The 25,536-nt window shown below is 45.8% G+C and overlaps 1 protein-coding gene across 2 annotated transcripts in view; it reads left to right on the forward strand.

Moving 5' to 3' along the window:
* The first annotated feature begins 9,560 nt into the window (after positions 1–9,560).
* Positions 9,561–25,536, forward strand: part of GCAT (glycine C-acetyltransferase) — a 49,546-nt gene continuing 33,570 nt past the window's right edge. The window contains exons 1-4 of one of the 2 annotated variants that reach the window (XM_040359516.1): positions 9,561–9,618; positions 9,649–9,851; positions 12,862–12,992; positions 16,430–16,531. In XM_040359516.1, the coding sequence (XP_040215450.1) occupies positions 9,608–9,618; positions 9,649–9,851; positions 12,862–12,992; positions 16,430–16,531 (447 nt within the window). In that variant the 5' untranslated portion in view covers positions 9,561–9,607. Of the gene's footprint in view, positions 9,619–9,640; positions 9,852–12,861; positions 12,993–16,429; positions 16,532–25,536 lie in introns of those variants that run through there. The other variant, XM_040359517.1, reaches the window with a different exon arrangement.

Consider the following 25,536-nt stretch of genomic DNA (forward strand, 5'->3'; position numbering starts at 1 on the left):
ACTGCAACCCCTCAGATACTGTAATTGGAGCGCAGAAAAGAGCCACATGCAAAGTATTGCATTAAAAATTGTTATTAGACGCCCCTGTTAAACAGGGGCAGAAACATTGGGGCCTTAGGCAGCTAACACAACACTGCGACCCCTCAGATACTGTAATTGGAGCGCAGAAAAGAGCCACATGCAAAGTAATTGCATTTACATTTTTTTAGTAGACGCCTCTGTTCAAGCAGGGGCAGAAACAATTGGGGCCTTAGGCACAACACAACACTGCAAACGTATATAATTGTGATATTTAGAACTTATTCTATTTAGCACCGCTAAAATCCAATTCCTCTTTCTGCTCTCACTTGCTATACTCAGGGATGAGGTGCGATTTGTATGTTTGGGGGAGATGTGGATTGGATCACACCCAATTTGCCAACTGCAAACGTATAGTATGATCGACTGAGTTTATGGCAAAAACACAGCAATACGTGCAGTATGATGCGACTGAGTTTATGGGCAAAAACACAGCACAACGTCAGTAAGATCGACTGCGTTTATGGCAAAGACACGAGCAAACGTATAGGTAAGATTCGACTGAGTTTATGGGCAAAAACACAGTAACATGCAGTAAGATCGACTGCGTTTATGGGCAAAAACACAGCAAACGTGCAGTAAGATCGACTGCGTTTATGGGCAAACACACAGCAAACGTGCAATAAGATCGACTGTGTTTATGGGCAAAAACACAGCAAACGTGCAGTAAGATAGACTGCGTTTATGGGCAAAAACACAGCAAACATGCAGTAAGATCGACTGCGTTTATGGGCAAACACACAGCAAACTTGCAATAAGATCGACTGTGTTTATGGGCAAAAACACAGCAAACATATAGTAAGATCGACTGAGTTTATGGCCAAAAACACAGCAAACGTGCAGTAAGATCGACTGCGTTTATGGGCAAACACACAGCAAACGTGCATTAAGATCGACTGTGTTTATGGGCAAAAACACAGCAAACGTGGCAGTAAGATCGACTGAGGTTTATGGGCAAAAATACAGGCAAACGTACAGTAAGATCGACTGTGTTTATGGGGCAAAAACACAGCAAACGTATAGTAAAGATCGACTGAGTTTATGGGCAAAAAAACAGCAAACTGCAGTAAGATCGACTGCGTTTATGGGCAAAAACACAGCAAACGTATAGTTAAGATCGAGCTGAGTTATGGGCAAAAACACAGCAAACGTGCACTAACAGCAACTGCGTTTATGGGCTAAAACACAGCAAACATGCAGTAAGATCGACTGAGTTTATGGCCAAAAACACAGCAAACGTGCAGTATAATCGACTGCGCTTATGGGCAAAAACACGGCAAAGTGCAGTAAGATCGACTGCGTTTATGGGCAAAAACACAGCAAACGTATAGTAAGATCGACTGAGTTTATGGGCAAAAACACAGCAAACGTGCAGTATATCGACTGCATTTGAGGGCAAAAAACACAGCAAACGTGCAGTAAGATCGACTGCGTTTATGGGCATAAACACAGCAAACGTGCAGTAAGATCGACTGCGTTTATGAGCAAAACACAGCAAACGTGCAGTAAGATAGACTGCGTTTATGGCCAAAAACACAGCACACGTGCATTAACAGCGACGTGCGTTTATGTGCAAATAAATAACACACGTCAGTAACAGCTAATGTGTGTATGTGCAATTATATAGCACACAGTGTCATGCAGTAACAGCAACTGCGTGTATGTGGCAATTAAATAGCACACGTCCACTAACACTGAGTACTATGTTTAAGTTTAAACTAAACTGCATGCAGGCAATACAACACGTTAGAGCACTGTAGCTAGCACAAAGAAATTGCCTAACAATAGGAATAGCTGATCTAGCTAAGCTATACAGTGTATAAATATATGTACAACGCTAGGATGTATATATATCCTCTACACACTGCAATTTAACTATACTGACTAGCCTTCCTGCTCTATCTATCTATCTATCTATCTATCTATCTATCTATCTATCTATCTATCTATCTATCTATCTATCTATCTATCTATCTATCTATCTATATGGTAGAAAAGACACTGTGTCTCTATCTCTCTCTCTCTAACTGACTGACTGTCTGACTTGTCTTTAACAAAGCCGGAACACACTACATGTGGCCGCCTTGCAGGCGGCCTTTTATAGTGTGGGGCGTGTACTAAACCCCCTGAGCCATAATTGGCCAAAGCCACCCTGGCTTTGGCCAATTATTGTTCTTCGTTTTTTTGCGCCTTGTGATTGGCCAAGTATGCAGGGTCATGGTGCATGCTTGACCAATCATCAGCGTGCAATGCCGCAGTGAATTATGGGCCAACGCGCGTCACTCGAATTTGGCGCGAACGACCCGTTTTGTTTGAAATTCGTCGAACGTACGAACAGACGATGTTCGAGACGAACATACGTTCGAGTCGAACACAAAGCTCATCCCTACTTAATAGTTTGTTCAGAGTCGTAGAAGCCAGGAGCCTCGTACACACGATCGGATTTTCCAATGGGAATTGTGTGATGACAGACTGTTGGCCTAAAATCCAACCGTTGTGTACGCTCCATCAGACAATTGTTGTCAGACTTTCCGCTGAGAAATGTTGGATGGTAGACTTATACATTTTCCGCGGACAACGGTCTGTTGTAGGATTTTCCTCCGCCAGACAAAAGTCCAAAGTACAAACACGCATGCTCGGAATCAAAGATAAGCTGCCAGACTTTATTGCATATCATGACAACCTGGGTTGGATTTTTAACTTAGAGAAATCATCCCTACGACCAGTAAGGAGACTGGAGTATTTAGGTCTGGCACAGCCCAAGAGAGTATTTTTGCCCCAGGCAAAAGTCAACGCTATACAAGATCTGTTGCAGCTGGTCAGGGCAAGGAAGGGTCCTTCCATTCGCCTTTGTATAAGGTTGCTAGGGAAGATGGAGGCTTCATTCGAAGCAGTTCCTTATGCCCAGTTTCATTCAAGACTGTTGCAAAACAGTATTCTGTTGGCTTGGAACAAGAAGACTCGAGCTTTGGATTATCCAATGAATCTGGCCTCATGGGTACGCCAGAGTCTCAATTGGTGGTTGATAACCAAAAATTTGCAGAAGGGAAAATCCTTCATACCGGCTACCTGGAAGGTAGTAACTACGGATGCCAGTCTATTGGGCTGGGGAGCAGTCCTGGAAGAGACCACTGTCCAAGGGAAGTGTTCAGAGTCCGAGAAGACCTTGCCCATCAATATCCTAGAAATTTGGGCGGGATTTCTGGCTCTAATGGCCTGGTCGTTCAGGTTGTGGAATTGTCCCGTCAGGATACAATCCGACAATGCCACAGCAGTGGCCTATATCAATCACCAAGGGGGCACCAGAATCATGCAGTCCAGAGGGAGGTGAACCATATTCTGGCTTGGGCAAAGGAGCATGTTCCTTGCCTATCTGCAGTCTTCATTCCAGGAGTTCATTGGCGTCCAGGTTCAACAAGAAGTTGGACAGCTTTGTGTCAAGAATAAGGGATCCACTTGCATGTGGAACAGTTGCGTTAGTGGTATCAGTTTTCACTGATTTATGCGTCCCCCCAGTTAAGCCGCTACCGCAGATTCTTTGCAGGATCAAGGAGGAAGGGAAGCTGGTAATTCTAGTAGCCCTGGAGTGGCCCAGGAGATCCTGGTATGCAGAGATCATAAGGATGGCAGTAGGGGGATCCATGGATTCTTCCATCTTGTCCAGACCTGCTGTCGCAAGAACCGGTATTCCATCCTGCCTTACAATCGCTAAATTTAACAGTTTGGATATTGAAGCCCACATCCTAAAGAGCCGGGGGCTTTCAGGTTCAGTGGCAACTACCCTGATTAATGCTAGAAGGCCGGCATCTAGGACCATTTTTTATAGGGTCTGGAGGGCCTATGTTTCCTGGTGTGAATAGAAAGGATGGCATCTTTGAAAGTATGTCATAGGTAGATTTCTTGTTTTTTTTCCAGTTGGTGGTAGAAATGATGCTGGCCTTAAGTACGATCAAGAGTCAGATCTCGGCCTTGGCAGTGTTTTTCCAAAGGCTGCTTGCCTCACATTTTTTGATCCGGACCTTTATACAAGGGGAAATACGGATAACTCCGCCAGTTAGGACATGCTTATGCCCATGGGATTTTAATCTAGTTTTGCCGGTTTTACAAAGACCCTTTGAGCCGATACGCAATATTCCTTTGCTTCTTTTGACAAGGAAATTTGTGTTCTTAGTTTTGGTAACCTCTGCAAGAAAGGTATCTGAATTGGCTGCTTTTTCTTGTAAAGAGCCATACTTAATTATTCATAAGGACAAGGTGGTGTTGTGTCCTAACCCAACCTTTCTGCCTATGGTAGTGTCAGGTTTTCATCTGAATCGGGATGTCTCACTGCCTTCCTTTTTTTACAGAACCTCATTCTGCGGAAGAAAAGTTGTTAGACCTTGACTGCTCTCACTACATCGAGAGACTATCTGAAGGCGACAGCTCATATACGGAAAACGGATGTTTTGTTTGTGCTGCCAGAAGGCCCCAGGAAAGGGCAGGCAGAATCTAAATCAACTATTTCAAAATGGATTCATCAGGTTATGAGTCAGGCTTATGGTTTGAAAAGAAGGGTTCTACCTTTTCAAGTTAAAGCACACGCTACCAGGGCAGTCAGTGCTTTATGGGCAGTGCATCACCAAGCCTCTATGACTCAGATTTGCAAGGCCACTACTTGGTCGTCAGTGCATACATTCACAAAATTCTATCAGGTGGATGTAAGATTGCAAGAGGATGTCGCCTTTGGGCGCAGTGTACTGCAGGCAGCGGTATAGGTCCTCACACCTGATGGCGGTCTGCTTTGATTTGTGTCTCCCTCCCCTCAGAAGGTATTGCTTTGAGACATCCCACATAGTAATTACTATGGCGCCCTGTGTGCCATGATGTATGATAAATAAATAGGATTTTTATTAGGGTTGTCCAGATACCGATACCAGTATCGGTATCGGGACCGATACCGAGTATTTGCGGGAGTACTCGTACTCGTGCAAATACCCCCGATACCTAAATAGAATACTTCCCCCCCTCCCGCCGCTCCTGCCGCATCATGCCGCCGCATCGAGGGACATGGCTAGAGGGACATTGCTGCATATGTGAGGGACATGGCTAGAGGGACATTGCTGCATATGTGAGGGACATGGCTAGAGGGACATTGCTGCATATGTGAGGGACATTGCTGCATATGTGAGGGACATGGCTGCATATGTGAGGGACATGGCTAGAGGGACATTGCTGCATATGTGAGGGACATGGCTAGAGGGACATGGCTGCATATGTGGGGGACATGGCTGCATATGGGGGGGACATGGCTGCATTTGGGGACACATTTAAAAAAAGTATCGGTATTCGGTATCGGCGACTACTTGAAAAAAAGTATCGGTACTTGTACTCGGTCCTAAAAAAGTGGTATCGGGACAACCCTAATTTTTATAACAGCTTACCTGTAAAATCCTTCTCTTGGAGTACATCACAGGACACAGAGGTCCCTCCCCTCTTACTGGGATATATATATATATATATATATATATATATATATATATTGCTTTGCTACAAAAACTGAGGTACTCCCAGTATGGGAGGGGTTATATAGAGGGGGACTTCCTGTCTATTGAGTGTAGCAGTGTCCATTCACCTATAGGTGGCGTATAACCCACATAGTAATTGCTATGGTGCTCTGTGTCCCATGTGCTTTGGATTACAAGCATGTTTCTGAAACAAATTATGCTCGCAATCCAAGGTTTTACTGTGTATATATAATGTTTGTGGGTTCTAAGTAATTTTCGAGCACAAAATATGATTTTAAACTTGCAAACAACAAATGTCAGAAAAAGGTTTGGTCCTTAACTGGTTAAGTGGATCCTGTCTAAATTGCCCCTAGTATGTGTATGTATGAATGTGAGTTAGGGCTAGTTTACACTTGCTTCAAAACAAGGCTTTGGACAGGTTGTTAAAGCTCTCTGAACTTCAGTCAAAACTCCTGTCACTAAATAAATTGGTTAGCTTACAATCCTGTTTACACCTTGTTTTTGCGTGGTGCTTTGATGAGGCTTTGGTGGGGCTACAATGATGCTTTGGTGGAGCTTTGATGAGCCTTTGGTGGGGTTTTGTGGGGCTTCAAGCGAGTTTTGCCATAGCAAAAGCAGGCGTAAACAGGACTGTAAGCTAAAAAGCTCATTTACACTTGCTTCTGCTTCAACACACATTAATGGCTAGTTTACACTTGCTTCAAAACAAAGTTTCGGACAGGCTTTGTTAAAGCTCTCTGAACGCTAGTCAAAGCTCCTGTCACTAAATAAAATGATTAGCTTACAGTCCTGTTTACGCCTTGCTTTTGCTTTGCTTCAAAAATGATACCCCATGTAGCTTTAGTTGTGCTTCAAAGTGCCTTCAAAGCCTCCATAGAAATCTATGGCAAAGCTTGCTTGAATATTTCCCTATGAGTGCCGTCTTAACTGGTCCGACACAAGTCAGCCTGACTTTGAAAATGCTCCCTGTACTACTTTGGTCAGACTTTGATCCTACTTCAGCCCATTGAATATCATTGAAGTCGGATCAAAGTAGGATCCTTGTCCTAACCATCCGACTTTTGACATCCAACATGGTGATTACAGCAGCAGTAAAAGGAATTTATGTCACACTGGGATTGTTTTGATTGGTCAAAAGACAATTCAGACTATCACAAAGTTGGATCAAAGTAGTATCCTGTTCATTCAAGTCAGATGGATGTAGGACTGATGTCACAGAGCAAAGTAGGATTACAGTCGTATGACTGCCGTGTAGTAATCAGTGTGAACCCAGCCTTATGCCCCGTACACACGATCGAAAATTCCGACAAGAAAACCGTTTTTTTCTGACGGAATGTTGGCTCAAACTTGTGTTGCATACACACGGTCACACAAATCTTGTCTGAAATTCCGACCATCAAGAACGCGGTGACGTACAAGACATGCCGAGATCAATGAAGTTCAATAGGCAGTTTGGCTCTTCTGCTTGATTCTGAGTGTAGCACTACCCCCGGAGGAGCTGCTGGATTTTTGGGCGGCACATTACCTCATGGCTCCTTCGAATTCCTAGGGGTGAATGATGCGTATTGCATATAGTAGAAGTAAAGGAATGTCCAGACAGGTGCTCTTTAGTACCCAGCCGGGTAAAAAACAGTACACTTGTGGTGAGGAAAGTAACGTTGAAGAAGAAAGGAGAACAGCAGATTCAGGCGTGATGGTAGGGAAACAGTCCTGCTCCCAAACGTAACACTTCTCTGCGTCACTCCCGCGGGAGTGGGCTTAGCGTACCCAGACAGGCCTCTCTCACTGACCTGGCAGCCGGAGTATCACTCGGACATTTGTAGGATAAAGTCTCTGCCACAGACCCTCCTTGGTGAGCCTCAGAAAGACACCTCTGCCACAGGCCCCTCTCTGGATTGAATTCTTGTAGATATCCCTCCTTGGATAAGTTACGCCTGGATCTCCTTCATTTTGGCGCTCAGGTACCGACTGACAGGTGATCAATCTTTCAGTGTCCGGCTATCTTTATCCCCGGTGGTTTGTCCAGGCCCTTTTGGACCGCCAGCCTCTCAATGGCGCTCCTTAGACTGACTCCCCACCGAACAGCAGTACAGCTTGGGATCTTCAGAAGTGTGAACCCAGTCGCACACTGGGTTCCCGTCGCTGTTCAGATGCTCCGGGCCAGCATGGTCCCGGAACCAGAAACACCGCGTGGCACGCACGCCCCGGCTAGGTAGGCCATAGCACCGCGGCGCCATGGTGTGGCAACCCTAAAGGTAGGTGGCCACACTGGACGAAGAAGACCCAAAACCAATGGCGTCTGTCTCATAAATACCCCTCCCCAGCATGCACAGCGAAGACAAACCCTCCTGATTCGCTGCTGGGAAAGAGCACCCAAACCTTGACTCCACTGCTGCCACCTGCAGCACCGGGGTTGGAAAAACACCCCAATGCAACAGAATAAGCCCACAGCACAGCCAAGCTGAGACAGAGACCCTGTTTTGCACTTAACAATCTGGATCAGAGTTTAACTGCACTCTGATCTACCCTTAAATTTAACTAGCACCAGTACTATAAAGTACACAGGCGCTACATGAGCATGCGTGTTTTTTTACTCGTCGGAATTGCATTCAGACGAGCAGAATTTCAGTCAAGAACTTTTTCCGTCGGAAAATAGAGAACCTGCTCTCAATCTTTTGCTGGCGGAAATTCTGACAGAAAATGTTGGATGGAGCATACACACGGTCAGGATATACGACCAAAAGCTCACATCCAACTTTTTTGTACGAAAAATCATATCGTGTGTACGAGGCATGAGCCTTACCAACCCTGGGGTAGATTCACAGAGGAGATACAACGGCGTATCTCCTGATACGCCGTCGTATCTCTGAGTCTGGCCGGTCGTATCTATGCGCCTGATTCATAGAATCAGTTACGCATAGATTTCTTTTAGATCCGACTGGCGTAAGTCTCTTATGCCGTCGGATCTTAACTGCATATTTACGCTGGCCGCTACGTGCGTGTACGCTGATTTACGCCTAGAATATGTACGCTATATACGCGAATTCACGAACGTACGCCCGGCGCAGTACATTTACGCCGTTTATGTTAGGCTTTTCCCGGCGTAAAGTTACCATTGCTATATGAGGCGTATATGCGGCGCACCTATGTTGAGTATGGCCGTAAATTGGAAAAATTTACACCGTTTGCGTAAGTCGTCCGTGAATGGGGCTGGACGTCATTTACGTTCACGTCGAAACCAATGACGTCCTTGCGGCGTACTTTGGAGCAATGCACACTGGGAAATTCCATGGAAGGCGCATGCGCCGTTCGTATAAAACGTCAATCACGTCGGGTCAGGGTTAATTTACATAACACACGCCCACCTCTTCACAATTTGAATTAGGCGGGCTTACGCTGGCCTATTTACGCTACGCCGCCGCAACTTTCTTTTAAGAATACGCCACTTGCCTGTAAAAGTTGCGGAGGTGTAACGTAAATAGGATACGTTACGCCCGCACAAAGAAACGCCATTCTACGTGAATCTACCCCTGTAGCTATGTATAACCTGCTGATGCAGCATTTCTTTCCTTACTTCCTTCTAGGACCAGCAGATGGCCCTATAACACATCTTTGTTTGTTGATGAGACACATGAGATGATAGACCAGCTGTCACCCTACACACGGGTCACAACTGATCACCTGCTCCTCCTTGTTGTGGGCGGGCATACGTGACGTATAGTTAGGTTATTACAGTTTATATAGCAAAGCTATACATTGTAGTAACAATGGAGAAGAGCCATAACATTAGAGGACATTTCCTGACACCGGAAATGCTGGCCGTGTGATCAGAATACAGCGGAGAGAGCGGCTCGCTGACACCTGTGACTACTGTGACAGGGAACGGCTCTGATCCCACAAAGGGTTAAATAGCCCGGCTATCTGAGCAGCGCTGAGCGGGCGGGGACGTGTCCTGGATTATCATTGGCTGCCAAGGTCCACACCTCCAAATTGGTCCCCGCCTTCTCAGTTTGGAGTGTATTGCAATGTGGAGCGGGTGTGTTGTCAGGGGGAAAATGTGGAGCGGGTGTGTTGTCAGGGGGAAAATGTGGAGCGGGTGTGTTGTCAGGGGGTCTGCCAGGCTGGGCCGGGCACAGTCCAGCGTTGCCCACCTCAGGGGCATACTGAAAGGAGAGCTAGAAAGCATCAAGGAGGCAGGAACGTGGAAGAAAGAGAGGATCATCACCTCCAAGCAAGGAGCTCACATTACAGTGGAGGGAAGCGGCACAGGTATTTGGTTTTCCTATGAAGTGCATCTTTCACATCTGCACAGATTCATTGGCTGTCTGCTGGGATCTATATAGTCACTATAAAGTTCTACTGTCATTTATTTTGTATGTAAATAATGTTATGGTGGTGGAAAATGATGCCAGGTGATTTCTGTTGTAGCTGGCTCCTTTTTACAGTATGAACATTAAATGCCAGGATCCAGGACTGCATCCACCCATGGAGTACAGTCCCTGTGTGTCCCTTCAATCACATGAGTGGCCTGTACACAGTTCAGTGCTAGGACAGAACAAACAAACAGCTCTGCAATGCTAAATCAATAAACGGGATGATCACTCGTGTGAATTAGACCTTGGTGTATTCAGGTAAAACAATTTTTTTCTTAAAAAAATAAATATATAGTGTGTTTACACACACACATATATATATATAATTTTGTGTGTGTATATACAATTTTATAAATGTAAAACTAGGCAAAAATAGTAAAACAATTTTCTTTTTTTACTTTAGGAGAGGAGTGCTGGCAATTGGTTAAACACATCAATTTGCTTTGTTTGGTGTGCATAGGTACTACAGAATGGTAGATTGTGACACTCCTGTAAATGGTCGGGGTGCTTGTAATACAGCTCGGCTCCAGACTGCTGATATAAGGAATCCTTGCTTCCATAGAAATCCTGCCCCTGGCCTAGACCTTCCCTAAAAACACATGCAAAAGCATGTGCCAGATTAGTAATGACAGTGAAGTTTCAGCAGAACCTTTTTTCTTTTCTTTCCATTTTTGCAATTATATATTGTAGGCTACAGTTACTAATCGCATATTAACCACTTGCCTACTGTGCACATACACCCCCTTCCTGCCCAGATGAAATTTTAGCTTTAACTGACAATTGCGCGGTCGCTCCCAAACAAAATTGACGTGCTTTTTTTCCCACAAATAGAGCTTTCTTTTGGTGGTATTTGATCGCCTGTGCGGTTTTTATTTTTTGGGCTATAAACAAAAAAAAGAGTGTAAATTTTGAAAAAAAAAACACAATATTTTTTTACTTTTTGCTATAATAAATATCCAATTTAAAAAAAAAAAAAAAATTTTTATCTCGGTTTAGGCCGATACGTATTCTTCTACATATTTTTGGTAAAAAAAAAATCGCAATAACCGTATAGTGACTGGTTTGCGCAAAAGTTATATTGCCTACAAAATAGGGGACATAATTATGATTTTATTTTGTATATTTTTTTTTTTACTAGGAATGGCGGCGATCTGCGAAATTTTTTTTTTTTTTTTTTTTTTTTTTGGGACTGCGACATTATATCAGACACAGCAAACACTTTTGACACATTTTTGGGACCATTTACATTTATACAGTGAACAGTGCTATAAATATGCATTGATTACTGTATAAATGTGACTGTCAGGGAAGGGTTTAACAACTAGGGGGTGGGGAAGGGGTTAAATGTGTAGCCTAGTCAGTGTTCGAACTGTAGGGGGAGGGGGTGACTGGGGGAGGTGACCGATCTGTGTCCCTATGTACAAGGGACACAGCATCGGTCTCCTCTCCCTGACAGGACGTGGATCTCTGTTTACACACAGAGATCCATGGTCCTGCTCAGTTACTGGGCAATAGCGGGTACCTGGCGGCCACCGGGCACGCGCATTGTGTTCCCAGTAACGTGACGGGTGCGCGCGCAGCCTAGCAGCTTTAAATGACAGGACGTAATATGACGTCCTGTCAGAACAATAGGGGATTCCGCCCGCCGTCATTTGATGGCGTGCGGGTAAAAAGCGGTTAAAGAGGAAGTAAACCCTCTAAAGTATTTCTTTAAAAAAAAAAAACTGCAAAAGAGAGGCTTAATGAGCTAGCATAGCATACTAGCTCATTATGAATTACCTGAGATCAAAGCCCCCGAAGCGTCTCTCGTTCCTCAACTCCGATGCCGCCATTGATACCCGAGATACTTTCGGGTATCGCGGTTCTGGCACTGTAATTGGCTGGAGCCGCGATGACATCACTCCCGCGTACGCAGGAGCTGTCAGTGACAGCAAACAGCTTGGGGGCACTCGAGCCGAGCTGCAGCTCCATGTGTCCAGCTGAGGCTCTCTCCCTCCTGACTTTGACAGCAATAGCGTCACTGCTGTGTCTTTGCGTCTGCCGTCTGGGACTCTCCCTCTTGATTGGCCATCGTGCACATCGCTGGATAGCGAAGAAGTAAGTATGAGGGGAGACTGCTGCACACAGGTTTTTTTTTTTTTTAATGCATTAAGATAAAAAAACTCCTGCCTTTTACAGCCACTTTAGGTTAATGAAGGCCTTCGTCTCCTGCAAGCCCTCTCAATCTCTCCAACTTTGGATTTACGGGCATTTAAGTACCTTTTTGATATCAACTACTGTACATTCCTTGGCCTATTTCTCTTGGGCTGCATTCACACTTCAGCATTTTGAATAGCGGGCAGATTTGTGGCAAATGCACTCATGTGTGAATGGCAAATCGTGGGACTCGCATTTGAGATACCTTTCATTTGGCCAATCGCGGCATCGCGCAAAGCACGTCGCCCAAAAAACAAGCTTCCCGGGATGCGTATTGCAGAGCGATTTATCGTGGCAGACCCACACCGCGATTTGAGGTGTCATTCAAGTCCTGCGATTTGCCATTGACACATCAGCGCTTTCAATTCGCAGGCAGATTCGCAGCACATCTGCCCGCGATTCAAATAGCTGAAATGTGAATGCTTTCTGACTGGCTTATATAAATGTTTTTTAAAAGAAGCCCAGTCAATTAGAAACAAACGAGCAGCTTCTTGTGACAAAATATTACTGATACGTGTCCATTGGGTGGCAACTCCAATCTTCTTTCAGAGCAATGGCATGCCGCGGGTATCTAATTCATACTTTTATACTAAGAATGTGTTTGTATGAAATATTCACATTTATTAGATGGTATTATTTCATTTTAAAAGCGTTTGGATTAAATAAATCTGTATTCCTTCTTCCTTTTTTTTTATTTTTTTTTTTATTAGGAATTTTAAATTTTTGTGCCAATAACTACCTTGGCCTTTCCAGCCACCCTGAAGTTATTCGTGCAGGACATGAAGCCCTGGAAACATTTGGAGCTGGGTTGAGCTCTGTGAGGTTCATTTGTGGAACACAGGTGACTATGCTGAGCAATAGTAAAGTTTTATAATATTGGTAAAGTGTTTTTTTTTTTTTCCTTTTCAATAGTTGCTTCAGAGATATAACTTTTATCAAAAGTTGTAATTGGCAGTGCTATATCTGGCTTCAGATCTCAACAAGGCCTTGTACAGTATCTCACTAAAGTGAGTACACCCCTAAGTGAAAATGTCCACATTGGGCCCAAAGTGTCAATATTTTGTGTGGCCACTATTATTTTCCAGCACTGCCTTAACCCTCTTGGGCATGGAGTTCACCAGAGCTTTACAGGTTACCACTGGAGTCCTCTTCCACTCCTCCATGGTGACATCACAGAGCTGGTGGATGTTAGAGACCTTGCGCTCCTCCACCTTCCATTTGAGGATGCCCCACAGATGCTCAATAGGGTTTAGGTCTGGAGACATGCTTGGCCAGCTCATTACCTTTACCCTCAGCTTCTTTAGCAAGGCAGTGGTCCGCTTTGAGGTGTGTTTGGGGTCGTTTACATGTTGGAATATTGCCCTGCGGCCCAGTCTCCGAAGGGAGGGGATCATGCTCTGCTTCAGTATGTCACAGTACATGTTGGCATTCATGGTTCCCTCAATGAACTGTAGCTCCCCAGTGCCAGCAGCACTCATGCAGCCCCAGACCATGACACTCCCACCACCATGCTTTATTGTAGGCAAGACACACTTGTCTTTATACTTCTCACCTGGTTGCCTTCACACACGCTTGACACCATCTAAACCAAATAAGTTTATCTTGTTCTCATCAGACCACAGGGCATGGTTCCAGTAATCCACGTCCTTAGTCTGCTTGTCTTTAGCAAACTGTTTGCAGGCTTTCTTGTGCATCATCTTTAGAGGAGGCTTCCTTCTGGGAGGACAACCATGCAGACCAATTTGATACAGTAAGCGGCCTATGGTCTAAGTGCTGAAAGGCTCAACCCCCCCCCCCCGACACCACCACCACCACCACCACCACCACCCATTCAACCTCTGCAGCAATGCTGGCAGCACTAATACGTATATTTCCCAAAGACAACCTCTGGCTATGATGCTGAGCAAGTGCACTCATCTACTTTGGTCGGCCATGGCAAGGCCTGTTCCGGGTGAAACCTGTCCTGTTAAACCGCTTCCCTTTCACATAACAAGTACGAGCCGGTAACTAGAAAGTTTCTCCATAGAAAACTTTATTGTGACATCAAAGCAGTAACATCATCCAAAATGGTGATGCGTTTCAGCCTAAGCCCTCATCACAGCAGAGCATAGAGCTTGGGTGAGTTTTCTCTTGTTCCCCATTCACACCTGAGACCTTGTAACAGTAACGATTCACATGACACTGGGGAGGGAAAATGCTTATTTGGGCCCAATTGGGATATTTTCCACTAGGATCTGTAAAAATGTCTGTCCATAATGCTTGTGGGAAAATTGGGGTATTTATTACTTTGACAGGTGTTTAAACCGAAAAAAACGTGTGGTATGCTATAAAGTTAAAATTATGTATATGTGTTACACCCTCTGTGGTGCGTCTCACTTAAAGTGTTAATGTGAGTGTTTAAAGTGATAAGTGCTTTGTGTACTGTCACTCAAAATGTCTCTTTAAAGTGACACGTGCCAATTGGTGTGTGTGTGTGTGTGTGGGTTACACCCCCCTGCATCAAGTGCAAAAGCATGTGAACATTCCAATATAAGCTACAATCATTACATGAAAATACAAACTGATCCAAAAATTTATTTATTTTTTTATTGGACAGCTTTACCATTGGTCCAAGGCTTCAAATTGTCCGTGAACCACTTCCTGCCCAGCCTATAGCAAAATGAGGGCCGGGCGGTGGTTGCGTTATCCTGACTGGACGTCATATGATGTCTATCAGGATAACAGCCACCGGGCACCCGTGGGGGTGCGACTCGGTGGTGTGTCAGTTTGACACACCGATCTCGGTAAAGAGCCTCCGACGGAGGCACTTTACCATGTGATCAGCCGTGTCCAATCACGGCTGATCACAATGTAAGCCGGAAGAGCTGTTGATCGGCCTTTCCTCACTCGCATCTGAAAGAGGTGCCTGCTCGTTGGTGCCACCTTATCAGTGCCGCCTTATCGGTGCCCATCAGTGAAGGAGAAAACTTGCTTATTTACAAAATGTTATAACAAACAAAAACAAAACTTTTTTTTTTTTTTTTTTTTTTCTGTCTTTATTTTTTGCTAAACAAAATAAAAACGCAGAGGTGATTAAATGCCACCAAAAGAAAGCTCTATTTGTGGGAACAAAATGATAAAAATTCTGTTTGGGTACAGTGTTGTATGACCGCGCAATTGTCATTTAAACAGCGACAGCGCAAAAAGCTGAAAATTGGCTTGGGCAGGAAGGGGGGTAAGTAAGTGCCTGGTATTGAAGTGGTTAAGCTCAGTGCTTCTGAAAAGTGAGAGGCACTGTGAGCTCATCCTCTGCCGCGAACGGTGTGTGCCAGCTTGTGTTTAAACTGACCGTGCTGTATGTAACTTCTGACAGGATGCACAAGGGGCCCCATATCTCAAGAACCATAGTTGACAGGAGGCCGGGGATGGGGTCTCTGTGTCCCCAGGTTGCCGAGCTACGATCCTCGAAGCTCAACCGTTTTTGTTATATTCTTTTGGCTAGGCAAAGTGTAATTTATTCAGTGTTGTCACATGAAAAGATATAATAAAATATTTACAAACATGTGAGGGGTGTACAGGCGGTCCCCGAGTTACAAACAAGATGGGGTCTGTAGGTTTAAGTTTAATCTCTTTGTTTATTAGGAACAGGTCCTTCTCCTTCTCCCCCTTTTTATTTTTTTTTAATTTTTTTATGCTTATGGATGGCATAGGGAAGGGTTAACACCCCTGTAATGTTTGTTTTGCTGTCTGTGCCCATGTTCAGAAGATTTCACCTCACTTTCTGTCCCAATGACCATTGGGATCTTGAAAATTTTTCGTTGTTGTGGAAACAGGCCTTGATGATAAAGCATCAGCAGAGGTACCTTTTTCCTATAATAACTCTTACAGGAGTGCATTTCCCTTCCAAGGGGTAGATTTCCTCTCACTTCCTGTTGTCTCCCTCAGTTTGTAAGTAGGGGAGCGCATGTACTCCCTTTCGTGAGAGTATTAGTTGGCAGAATGTATGTGGTTACATGTTACATTACAGGTAGAATTTATGTGCGTTTGCTGAGAAATTTTTCATATCTGTTACTGTGGAATCCATTTAGTGTATCACTTTTGTTCATAAATGTGTGCTTTTAAGGGCCTTGGTTTCTGGTGTCTGTTGGGTAATTTTCTTAGGTTAGGTAGCTAATAAAGGTTCCAAGTAATGGGTTCAGTTTTATGAACAGGCTAAGATGTGTTAGTTCAGAGGTGAGGGCATTTCAAAAATGGATAACAACCCTCTCTAAACTGATCCTGAAACACTTCTTTCTTTAGAATATACACAAGAGACTTGAGGAGAAGATTGCAAAGTTCCATAAAAAAGAAGATGCCATCCTGTATATTAGCTGTTTTGATGCCAATGCTGGCATATTTGAGGTGAGTTTTTTTTTTTTTTTTTTTTTAAACTTTTTGTAGTGGTCTACTAAGAAATACAGTACATGAAAGGGAGGTTTATGGATACTAAACTTCATTACAAAAATATCTGTATGTCTTTTTTGGATGCCCTAAAAATGTGTAGGTGTCATGGATTAAAGCTTGAAATATCATGTATTGTTGCACGCTATAGCACTAGAAGCTTTCACTTCGGAAGCACGTACAATTACATGCAGAGTCCCTCAAGGATCACCCATGCTCTTAAACATCTACCTCCACCCTCTCCTCAAAATCATCCGCAAACAGGACCTGCTCTATCACTCTTACGCTGATGACGCTCAACTTTACCTTTGCATCACCGACAAAAAGGACCAATACCACGCACTAGAAAATTGCCTCTTATTCATCATTGAATGACGGAAAGCTCCCTCAAACTTAATGGATCCAAAACGGAACTTCTATTTCTCCATGCAAACCAAAAGAATAACTCTAAGACAACATGCACACCACCCACCATCCTTGGGAAAATCATCATCCCCCAAGCACCAAAGTCAAAAGCCTCTGAGTCCTCTTTGACTTAGACATGACTATGGACGCACAAATAGGATCAGTAGTCAGTGGATCTCACTACCTTCTCCGCCTGCTGTCCGGAAGAGGACACAGCAGTAGTAGTTGGAACGATCATCAATTCCCGACTCGACTAAGCAAACTCCCTCTACCTTGGACCACCTAAATACCAAATTTTGCGTCTACAAGTCGTCCCGAACACTGTAGCCAGACTGGTATCCAGAAAAAAAAAATCCTGGGAATTAATCACCCTGTCCCTGAGGACCCTCCATTGGCTAGCTGTGAAGGATCGGTTTACATTCAAGACCCTCTGTCTCACTCATAAATGCACACAAGGAAACGCTTCTCAATACCTATGCGAGAAAATAAAACACTACACCCCTAGTCGTGCCCCCCGATCAACTAACCAACACCTCCTCCACATCCCCCAAGACCCGCTACAAATCTAATAGAGAACGAAGATTTGCAGTCCAAGGACCACGGCTATGGAACACTCTACCCACGGATATCTGTATGGAAGAAAACCATCGGGCCTTCAGAAAAAAAATTGTCTGAAGACACAGGACGGCACTAGATGCAAAAAGCGCCTTGAGGCGATTTAGTTTGCATTTGTAGCGTTATACGAGTTACTCACTCACCCATCGTCTTCTCCCCCATCCTCCTTCGCCTTCTCCCCACCCCCCTTCGTCTTCTCCCCATCCGTCTTCATCACTGGAGACAACTTGGCAATACGCTTGGGCAAATTGACTGCCAATTTGTTGTTTACTAATGTTCTCCCCTCTTTGTAGGCTCGTATTCCTACCTTCCTCAGACACAAGATCTGAATCAAGTAATGTTTGCATCGTCAAGGTGCAAGTGGTTGAAGCTGTGTTCAAATAACACAGCTGACTGTTCCATGCCTGATGCTGGGGCTATGGCAGGAGTAGCTGTGGACAAGAAGGCAGAATAAGCCACTTTGGCAGCTGCAGTGGACTGCGCATTAGTCTCTGCTTGGGTGACGGAGGAGGATGGTGGTAAGCCAGTCCACCACCTCCCCTGCATGCTGTGGCTGGATGGCATTGGCAACATTACTAAACTGAGGTCATGATGCCCTGCCTGAGGATGGGCCACGTCCACCTTTGCCTGTGGACACAAACACTGCTGGTCCCCTCACAGTGGCATGGGAACACCTGCCTTTCATTGTTGGCCTCCCAGACATGATGGGGGGGGGGGGGGGGGTCGGTTCTCAACAAAATGTAATAAAGATGTGGAAATGTGGTACATGGATGCATTTTACTCAAGTTACAGTGCCCCAAACGTCACTTTCCATTGATTACTCAATACACACACTCCACTGACACACCCCACTATACAGCTGTAAAACGGCACTGACATATACTGTGTGTGTATGTATGTATGTGTATGTATGTGTGATATATATATATATATATATATATATATATATATACACACTTTTTTTTTTTTTTTTTGCAGGAAACCTGCTCTGAAAAATTAAATGGACACTAAAGTAAGAATGATGCATGGTCACGCTGAACTATCACTAGATTCACACTAAACTGATATTCTACACTGACTGACAACACTACACTATCGCACACTAACTCGCTAGTAGCACTGAACACCCTGATAATTTGGGTGTGCATCGAGCAGGCAAACAGCCAATGTTCATCCCAAACTCATGTTTGGGCCGGACCGTTCGCCCAAATCGATTGAATTGGTTGTATGTGGTGGTGTTTTTTTTTTTTTTTTTTTTTTTTAATCTTTATTGTTTTTGTATTATCTGCAAATTGAAAGCCCTATGTTGGCAGCTGTAGCAGGGCTGCCCAATTCTCTGACATGCCCTTCCCTCCCCACCTAAACTTTGCTCTCATCAGCAGCTTTGCTCAGAGGAGATAGAACAATTGTGATTAGAGTTTTTTTGTTCAGTGAGGTATGTCTGACTGCATATTGGTTTTATGCATGATAGCTAGAGTCTGTCTTTCCTATGCGCTGGCAGAACAGTTTTTTTTTTTTTTTTAACCCTTTGCAGCACTTGCCTGGGGAAAAAATAGTTATTTTTATTATTGTGTATGCTGCATGTATATTGGCATTTAAAATTATAATTTTTTTCAGTTTACAGAGCTGCATAGACTTGTGGGCATGATAGTAAATGGATATCTCTCTGTGCGTTCTACAGTTATATTGTAATAAATCTAAAGCCATGTCAGTGTAATTAAATTGCTGTAAAGCATGGAAGGAGGCTGGTGAATAGTAAGAAGTTGGTACAGGGAAAATTTCTCCCTTCACCTTCCAGGACGGCACCTGAGAGATGATGGCTCCTCCCTGCAGGAAACACAATCACATGACAGATTAAAAAGCCCCACCCATCCCCTTGTTCCCCAGTATTGATTGTGTTTCTCCAACACAACGACATGTTTTTCCCTATCCGTCTTTCAGGACAGCCACAACTTGAGAGATAGGCTCCTCCTCTTCCTTAGGAAACACTGCACAGCCTTTAAAATCTCTCCTCCCCCTGCTAGACCTCAGTTCTTAGTGTTTCCTCCGGTGGGGAGACACTGCTGAGGAACCAGGGCAGTGCAGTCAGGGGACTGTGGCCATAGTTTTCCTATATGGGAGGCAAGGGCTTCCTAAAGGAGAAGATTGGGCGAAGACTTACCGCCAAAAACGCACCCCAACCCGTGTCGAGCGCGGCAGACGGCTTGTGGGGGGTCCCTATCGTGTCCACAGGACCGCGGCGGGGGAACTCAGCTCCGGGCACCCTGATTTCACTTCCGGTGCGCCTCGGAAAGGATTCCCTTTGACCCGCGACTTCCCGTTCCGGGTCGCGGCGCTGATAGAGACCCACGCGTCCTGCTGGAGGTGTCGGATACTCGTTGGGACGAGTTAGACACAGCGCAACCACCCCACAATGTCGGTGACTTCTCCGGAACGGGACCCGACCAGGGACGCTACCTCCAGCCAGTCCAAGGTAAAGGTTTCCTGGGGAGGGTTTCCCAAGTCCTTAGACTGTGTCTTTTTCCTTCCTCTGCTTCCCCTTGGTGGTTGGGGGAGAGGAGGGAAAGGCAGCAGGGCACCTAGCAGTAATGTCTGGCTAGTGCTTCCCACAGGGTTGTAACCATGTTGTTTTTACAAAAAAAAAAATCTTTTTTTTTTTTTATCTTTGCTTTTTTTAAATGTGGATCCTTATGTCTTCTATTTTCAGAAGAGCCTAGAAAAAAGCCAAGAAAAAAACAGGAAGGACACATAGTTCTAAGAAAAAATGTGCTTCCTGTAGGGACTCCCTTCCTGATTCTTGGACGAAAGTTTTGTGCAGAGACTGCACTAGCCAGGGGGGGTGCAACCCCCCCTGGTACCCACACAGGTTACAACCCACCCTGATGCTCAGGGTCTTGCACCTGCCTCTCCTGATCCTTCAGCAGAGGCAGTTGATTTTGCAGGCCCTTCTCAGGGGCAGCACTCCTTATTGGAGAATGTTGTTTCCGACTCGCAGGCAGAGTCAGGTGAAGAAGACCGGGACAGTGAGTCCAAAAAGTCTTCTAGATATAAGCTATCTCTTGATGAGGTTGAGGAACTGCTAGGTGCCATTTACACGACCCTAGGCATTCACACAGATAATAAACCTCTTAGTCTCCATGACCAGATGTACAAAGGTCTGGGGGAACACAAGGGCAGGGTCTTCCCAGTGCACGAACTTCTGGTTGATACTGTTAAGAAGGAGTGGCAGGACCCTGAAATAAAGCCTTTCTTTTCTCAATCCCTTAAGAGAAGGTTTCCCTTTGCGGAAGATTCCACGTCCCTTTGGAATAAGATGCCTAAATTACATGCGGCCTTTTCCCAGGTCTCTAAAAAGACTGATTTAGCATTTGAAGATATGGGCAACCTAACGGATGCTATGGATAGGAGGATGGACTCGTTGCTGAAAAAAGCTTGGGAGTCCATAATTGGCAACTTAAAACCAGAATTAGCAGTTACAGTAGTGGCCCGTAATTTAGAGCACTGGCTCTCAAAGATCCAAGAACATATTGAGGCGGATACGGACAAGGACACTATTTTGGCTTCCTTCCCCACAATTTTAAAGGGGGTAGTCTACATTGCGGATGCTTCAGCAGAATCCGTCCGCATGTCAGCCAGGTCAGCAGCCCTGGCTAATTCTGCCAGAAGAGCTCTCTGGCTCAAGACTTGGTCAGGAGACATTGCGTCCAAATCCAAGTTATGTGGGATTCCCTTTACAGGAGATCTCCTATTTGGTCCCGACCTGGAGTCAGTCTTAGACCGCACGGCGGATAAGAAAAAATCTTTTCCGTTTAAACGTAAAACTCCACTAAAAGGGAGAGGGTTTCGTCCCCAGAGACAAACAGGGGTCCCGAAACCAGACACGCAAAAAAGGATCTGGACACCCAGGGGTAGGGGAAGAGGAGCGATTTTTCGCCCACCTGACCAGCCCCCCAAAAAACAATGACTCCCAGATCAGAGTGGGGGGAAGGTTGGGGGCCTTCCTCCCACAATGGGAGTCCTTTTCCCCAAACAGGTACGTCTTGGCGATAGTGAGAAGGGGGTATTCCCTGGAGTTCTCATCCCTTCCGCCGCAGAGGTACCTGGTCACTCAGCTTCCCAGAGCCAAGGAAAAAGCAGAGGCTCTAGTGGGGGCCTTGAGGGATCTGGAGGTCCAAAATGTTGTTTGCAGAGTCCCAAAAGGGGAGGAGAAAAGAGGTTTTTACTCCCACATTTTCGTGGTAAGGAAACCCACCGGCAAGTACAGGTTAATCTTAAACCTGAAACCGCTGAACAAGTCAATAACATACAAAAGATTCCGTATGGAGTACATTTTCACGGTGAGGGCCCTCCTACCACAGAATTGCTTTATGGTCTCCCTGGACCTCAGGGACGCGTACCTGCACGTACCCATCGCAGAGGGGTCTCAGGAGTTTCTACGGCTAGCGATAGACTTGGGAACTTCGGTGGTGCACCTACAGTTCCAGGCCTTGCCATTCGGTCTATCCTCCTCACCCCGCGTGTTCACAAAGGTCCTGGCGGAACCAATAGCTTTCCTGCGTCTTCAGGGAGTGGGTATAATAGCGTACCTGGACGACCTGCTTCTTTTTGCAGCTTCTCCGGAACAAGTATCCAGGGACCTGGAACTAACCAAAAGGACCCTTATGGACCTAGGTTGGCTGTTAAACCTGGAAAAATCCAGTCTAATACCATCGCAGCGCATTCCTTATTTAGGATACACCCTGGACTCCACCCTTCTAAGGGTCTTCCTCCCATTAGAGAAGGCTCTAAAGTTAGAAAAATCAGTATCTGCCCTCCAGGGCAGCCATCAGGTTTCAATCAGATTCCTGATGTCAACACTAGGGCTGTTAACATCCACTCTACCGGCAGTCCAGTGGGCAGGGATTCACTTTCGGGCCCTGCAGGCTTTTGTACTCAGAGTCTGGGACCACAGCTTAGAACGCCTAGACGTCCTGGTACAGGTCCCAAGTCAGGTAAAGAGATCCCTCTGGTGGTGGAGAAAGATCACCAATTTGTCGCAGGGTCGCCTGTGGCATATCCGGTCTCCACTGGTTGTCACCACGGACGCCAGCGGCAGAGGTTGGGGGGCTCACCTGGGTGTACTTCCAGCACAGGGTGTTTGGGAAGTGGCAGAGCTGAAATATTCCTCCAACTGGAAGGAGCTGAGGGCGATCGGTTTAGCTCTCATCTTCTTTCAGGAGAGACTTCGAGGACACCACGTCCAGGTGAGGTCAGACAATGCGTCGGCCGTGGCCTATGTGAACAAACAGGGTGGCACCAGATGTGTAGCCCTGTCGGCCATAACAACAAGAAACAAACACCCTGTCCTTATCAGCAGTTTTTCTAAGGGGAATAGAAAACAGTACAGCGGATTTCCTCAGTCGAAGTCAACTGAGGGAAAACGAGTGGTCCCTCAATCAGGAGGTCTTCCATCTTTTGGTCAAGAGATGGGGGTCTCCGGAGATAGACCTCTTCGCGTCCAGGGAGAACGCAAAAACACATTGGTTTTTCTCTCGGGGCAGGGGAGAGGGAGCAAGAGGGATAGATGCCCTATCCCAGAGCTGGCGATTCGGGATTTGTTACGCCTTCCCACCCCCAGCTCTTCTACCACTGGTCCTGAGAAAATTTCAGCTGGAGAACACCTCACTTATCCTTGTGGCACCCCACTGGCCCAAGAGGGCTTGGTTTTCGGTTCTCAAGCAACTGACCATAGAACCTCCCTTTTTTCTTCCTCTTCGAGAGGATCTCCTCTCGCAGGGACCAGTTCTAGGCCCACAGGTACACAGGTGGAACCTTGCGGCGTGGTTACTGAGGAGTCCTTGCTGAGGTCCAGAGGTTTTTCGGACAAACTGACTGCCACCCTTCTTAACAGTAGGAAGAAGGAGACGCGTTCTATCTATAGAAAAGTTTGGCTTAGTTTTAATACTTGGTGCCAGGAGTTTTCCTTTCCAGCACAAAGCCACAAGTCCGTTCTAGAGTTTCTTCAGTGCGGAGCGGATAAAGGCTTGTCAGTGAGTACCCTTAAAGGCCAGGTCTCAGCCCTCAGTGTGTTTCTAGAGAGCCCTCTAGCCTCCAATCCTTGGGTCATCAGGTTCTTTAGGGCTTTGTCCAGACAGAAACCTTCTCAGGGACCTCCCTTCCCCAAGTGGGATCTATCACTAGTTTTACAGGTGCTAACAGGGTTGCCCTTTGAACCCTTAGACAAGTGTTCGTTAAAGGATTTAACGTTTAAAACAGTCTTTTTAGTTGCAGTGACTACTGCCAGGAGGGTCAGTGAATTGGAAGCCCTGTCCGTTCGTCCTCCTCCTTTTTGTGTAATTTTCCCGGATCGAGTTGTTTTTAAAACCGATCCGGCCTTCCTTCCGAAAGTGGCTTCTAAGTTTCATAGAAGCCAGGAGGTTGTGTTACCTTCATTTTGTTCCAATCCCTCAGGTGAAAGGGAGTTTAAGTTTAGTACACTAGATGTTAGGAGGTGCATCCTACAGTACTTGGAGCTGACTCAAAGTTTTAGGAAGTCAGACTCTTTGTTTGTTTTGTTTTCTGGGACCAGAAAGGGACAGAAAGCGTCTCGTCGCACAATTGCTAGATGGCTTAGACTAGTTATTGGGCAGGCTTACGCCTTGACTGGTAGGGAAGTCCCTACAGGAATAAAGGCACACTCTACTCGAGTGGTGGCTACTTCTCAGGCTGAAAGGGCTGGAGCGACGCCAGATCAAATATGCAGAGCCGCAACTTGGTCCAGCTACACCACCTTCGTCAAGCATTATAGAGTAGACTTGGTGTCAGCAGGTGAACAAGCCTTTGGGAGAAAAGTCTTGCAAGCCGTGGTCCCACCCTAATTTGTAAGTACTCGATTATCCTCTCAAGTTGTGGCTGTCCTGAAAGACGGATAGGGAAAAATGGAGTTACACTTACCGGTAACGTCCTTTCCAGTAGTCTTTCAGGACAGCCCTAGTTACCCTCCCGAAAAGTTGGAAGAATGGGTTTTTAATCCAGGAACATAGTATGATATTGATGTTTAAACTATGGATTACTAACATTTTCTTGTGTCTCCCCAGCGGACCGGAGTGCTCGTGTAAAAACTGAGGTCTAGCAGGGGGAGGAGAGATTTTAAAGGCTGTGCAGTGTTTCCTAAGCAAGAGGAGGAGCCTATCTCTCAAGTTGTGGCTGTCCTGAAAGACTACTGGAAAGGACGTTACCGGTAAGTGTAACTCCATTTTTTTTTTTTTTTCTAAAACCTAGAGACCGGGGAGGGTCGAAGGTACCCCTGTGAGACAGGTCTAGGGAGGCCGGGGAGGGCTGAACTAAACCTGTAGGCCTTCGGGTCCACTCGCAGGTCGCTCCAAAAGGAGCATCAGCGCTCTGTGCTGCGGGGAGGCAAGCCATCGCTGACTGCTCGATACCGCCGCCATTTCGAATCGCCCGGGTGAACGCCGCGCTCCAAGCCTCGTTCTGAGAAGGGAACCGCGTCACAGGAAGGGGCGGTTCCCGGAGCGCAACCCAGAAGCTCCTGGCAGCGTGGAGCAGTGTTGGCGGCGGTGGGTCGGCTTAAGGAAAGCTTGTGTGAAGGTTCCCGGCAAGCCAAGGCCCTGTCAACCCCCATCATGGAGGAGGATGGGAAGACTGATACAGCTGCTGGTCGTTCCAGGTCGCGGGTCGGTGAGTACTTATCCCCCTGGAAAGGGAGAAGGTTGGCAGCGAGAGTTCCCGACTTTCCAGGGAAATGGTCAGAGCACGATCTGACCCCCCTCTTGCTGCTTACTTTTTCCCTAGTACAAACCAGCAGTCTTATGGGGAAAGACAAACATAACGCTGTACATATTTTATGTCTTTTCAGAATCCCCCAGCGGAGCCCAGGAGGCCTCTAACCAGTCTCCTGCTGCTTCAGGGCATAGTTCCTCCAAAAAATGTGGGAATTGTAAGGAAAA

The sequence above is a fragment of the Rana temporaria genome, chromosome 7 (genome assembly GCF_905171775.1).
Source record: "Rana temporaria chromosome 7, aRanTem1.1, whole genome shotgun sequence".
Taxonomy (NCBI): domain Eukaryota; kingdom Metazoa; phylum Chordata; class Amphibia; order Anura; family Ranidae; genus Rana; species Rana temporaria.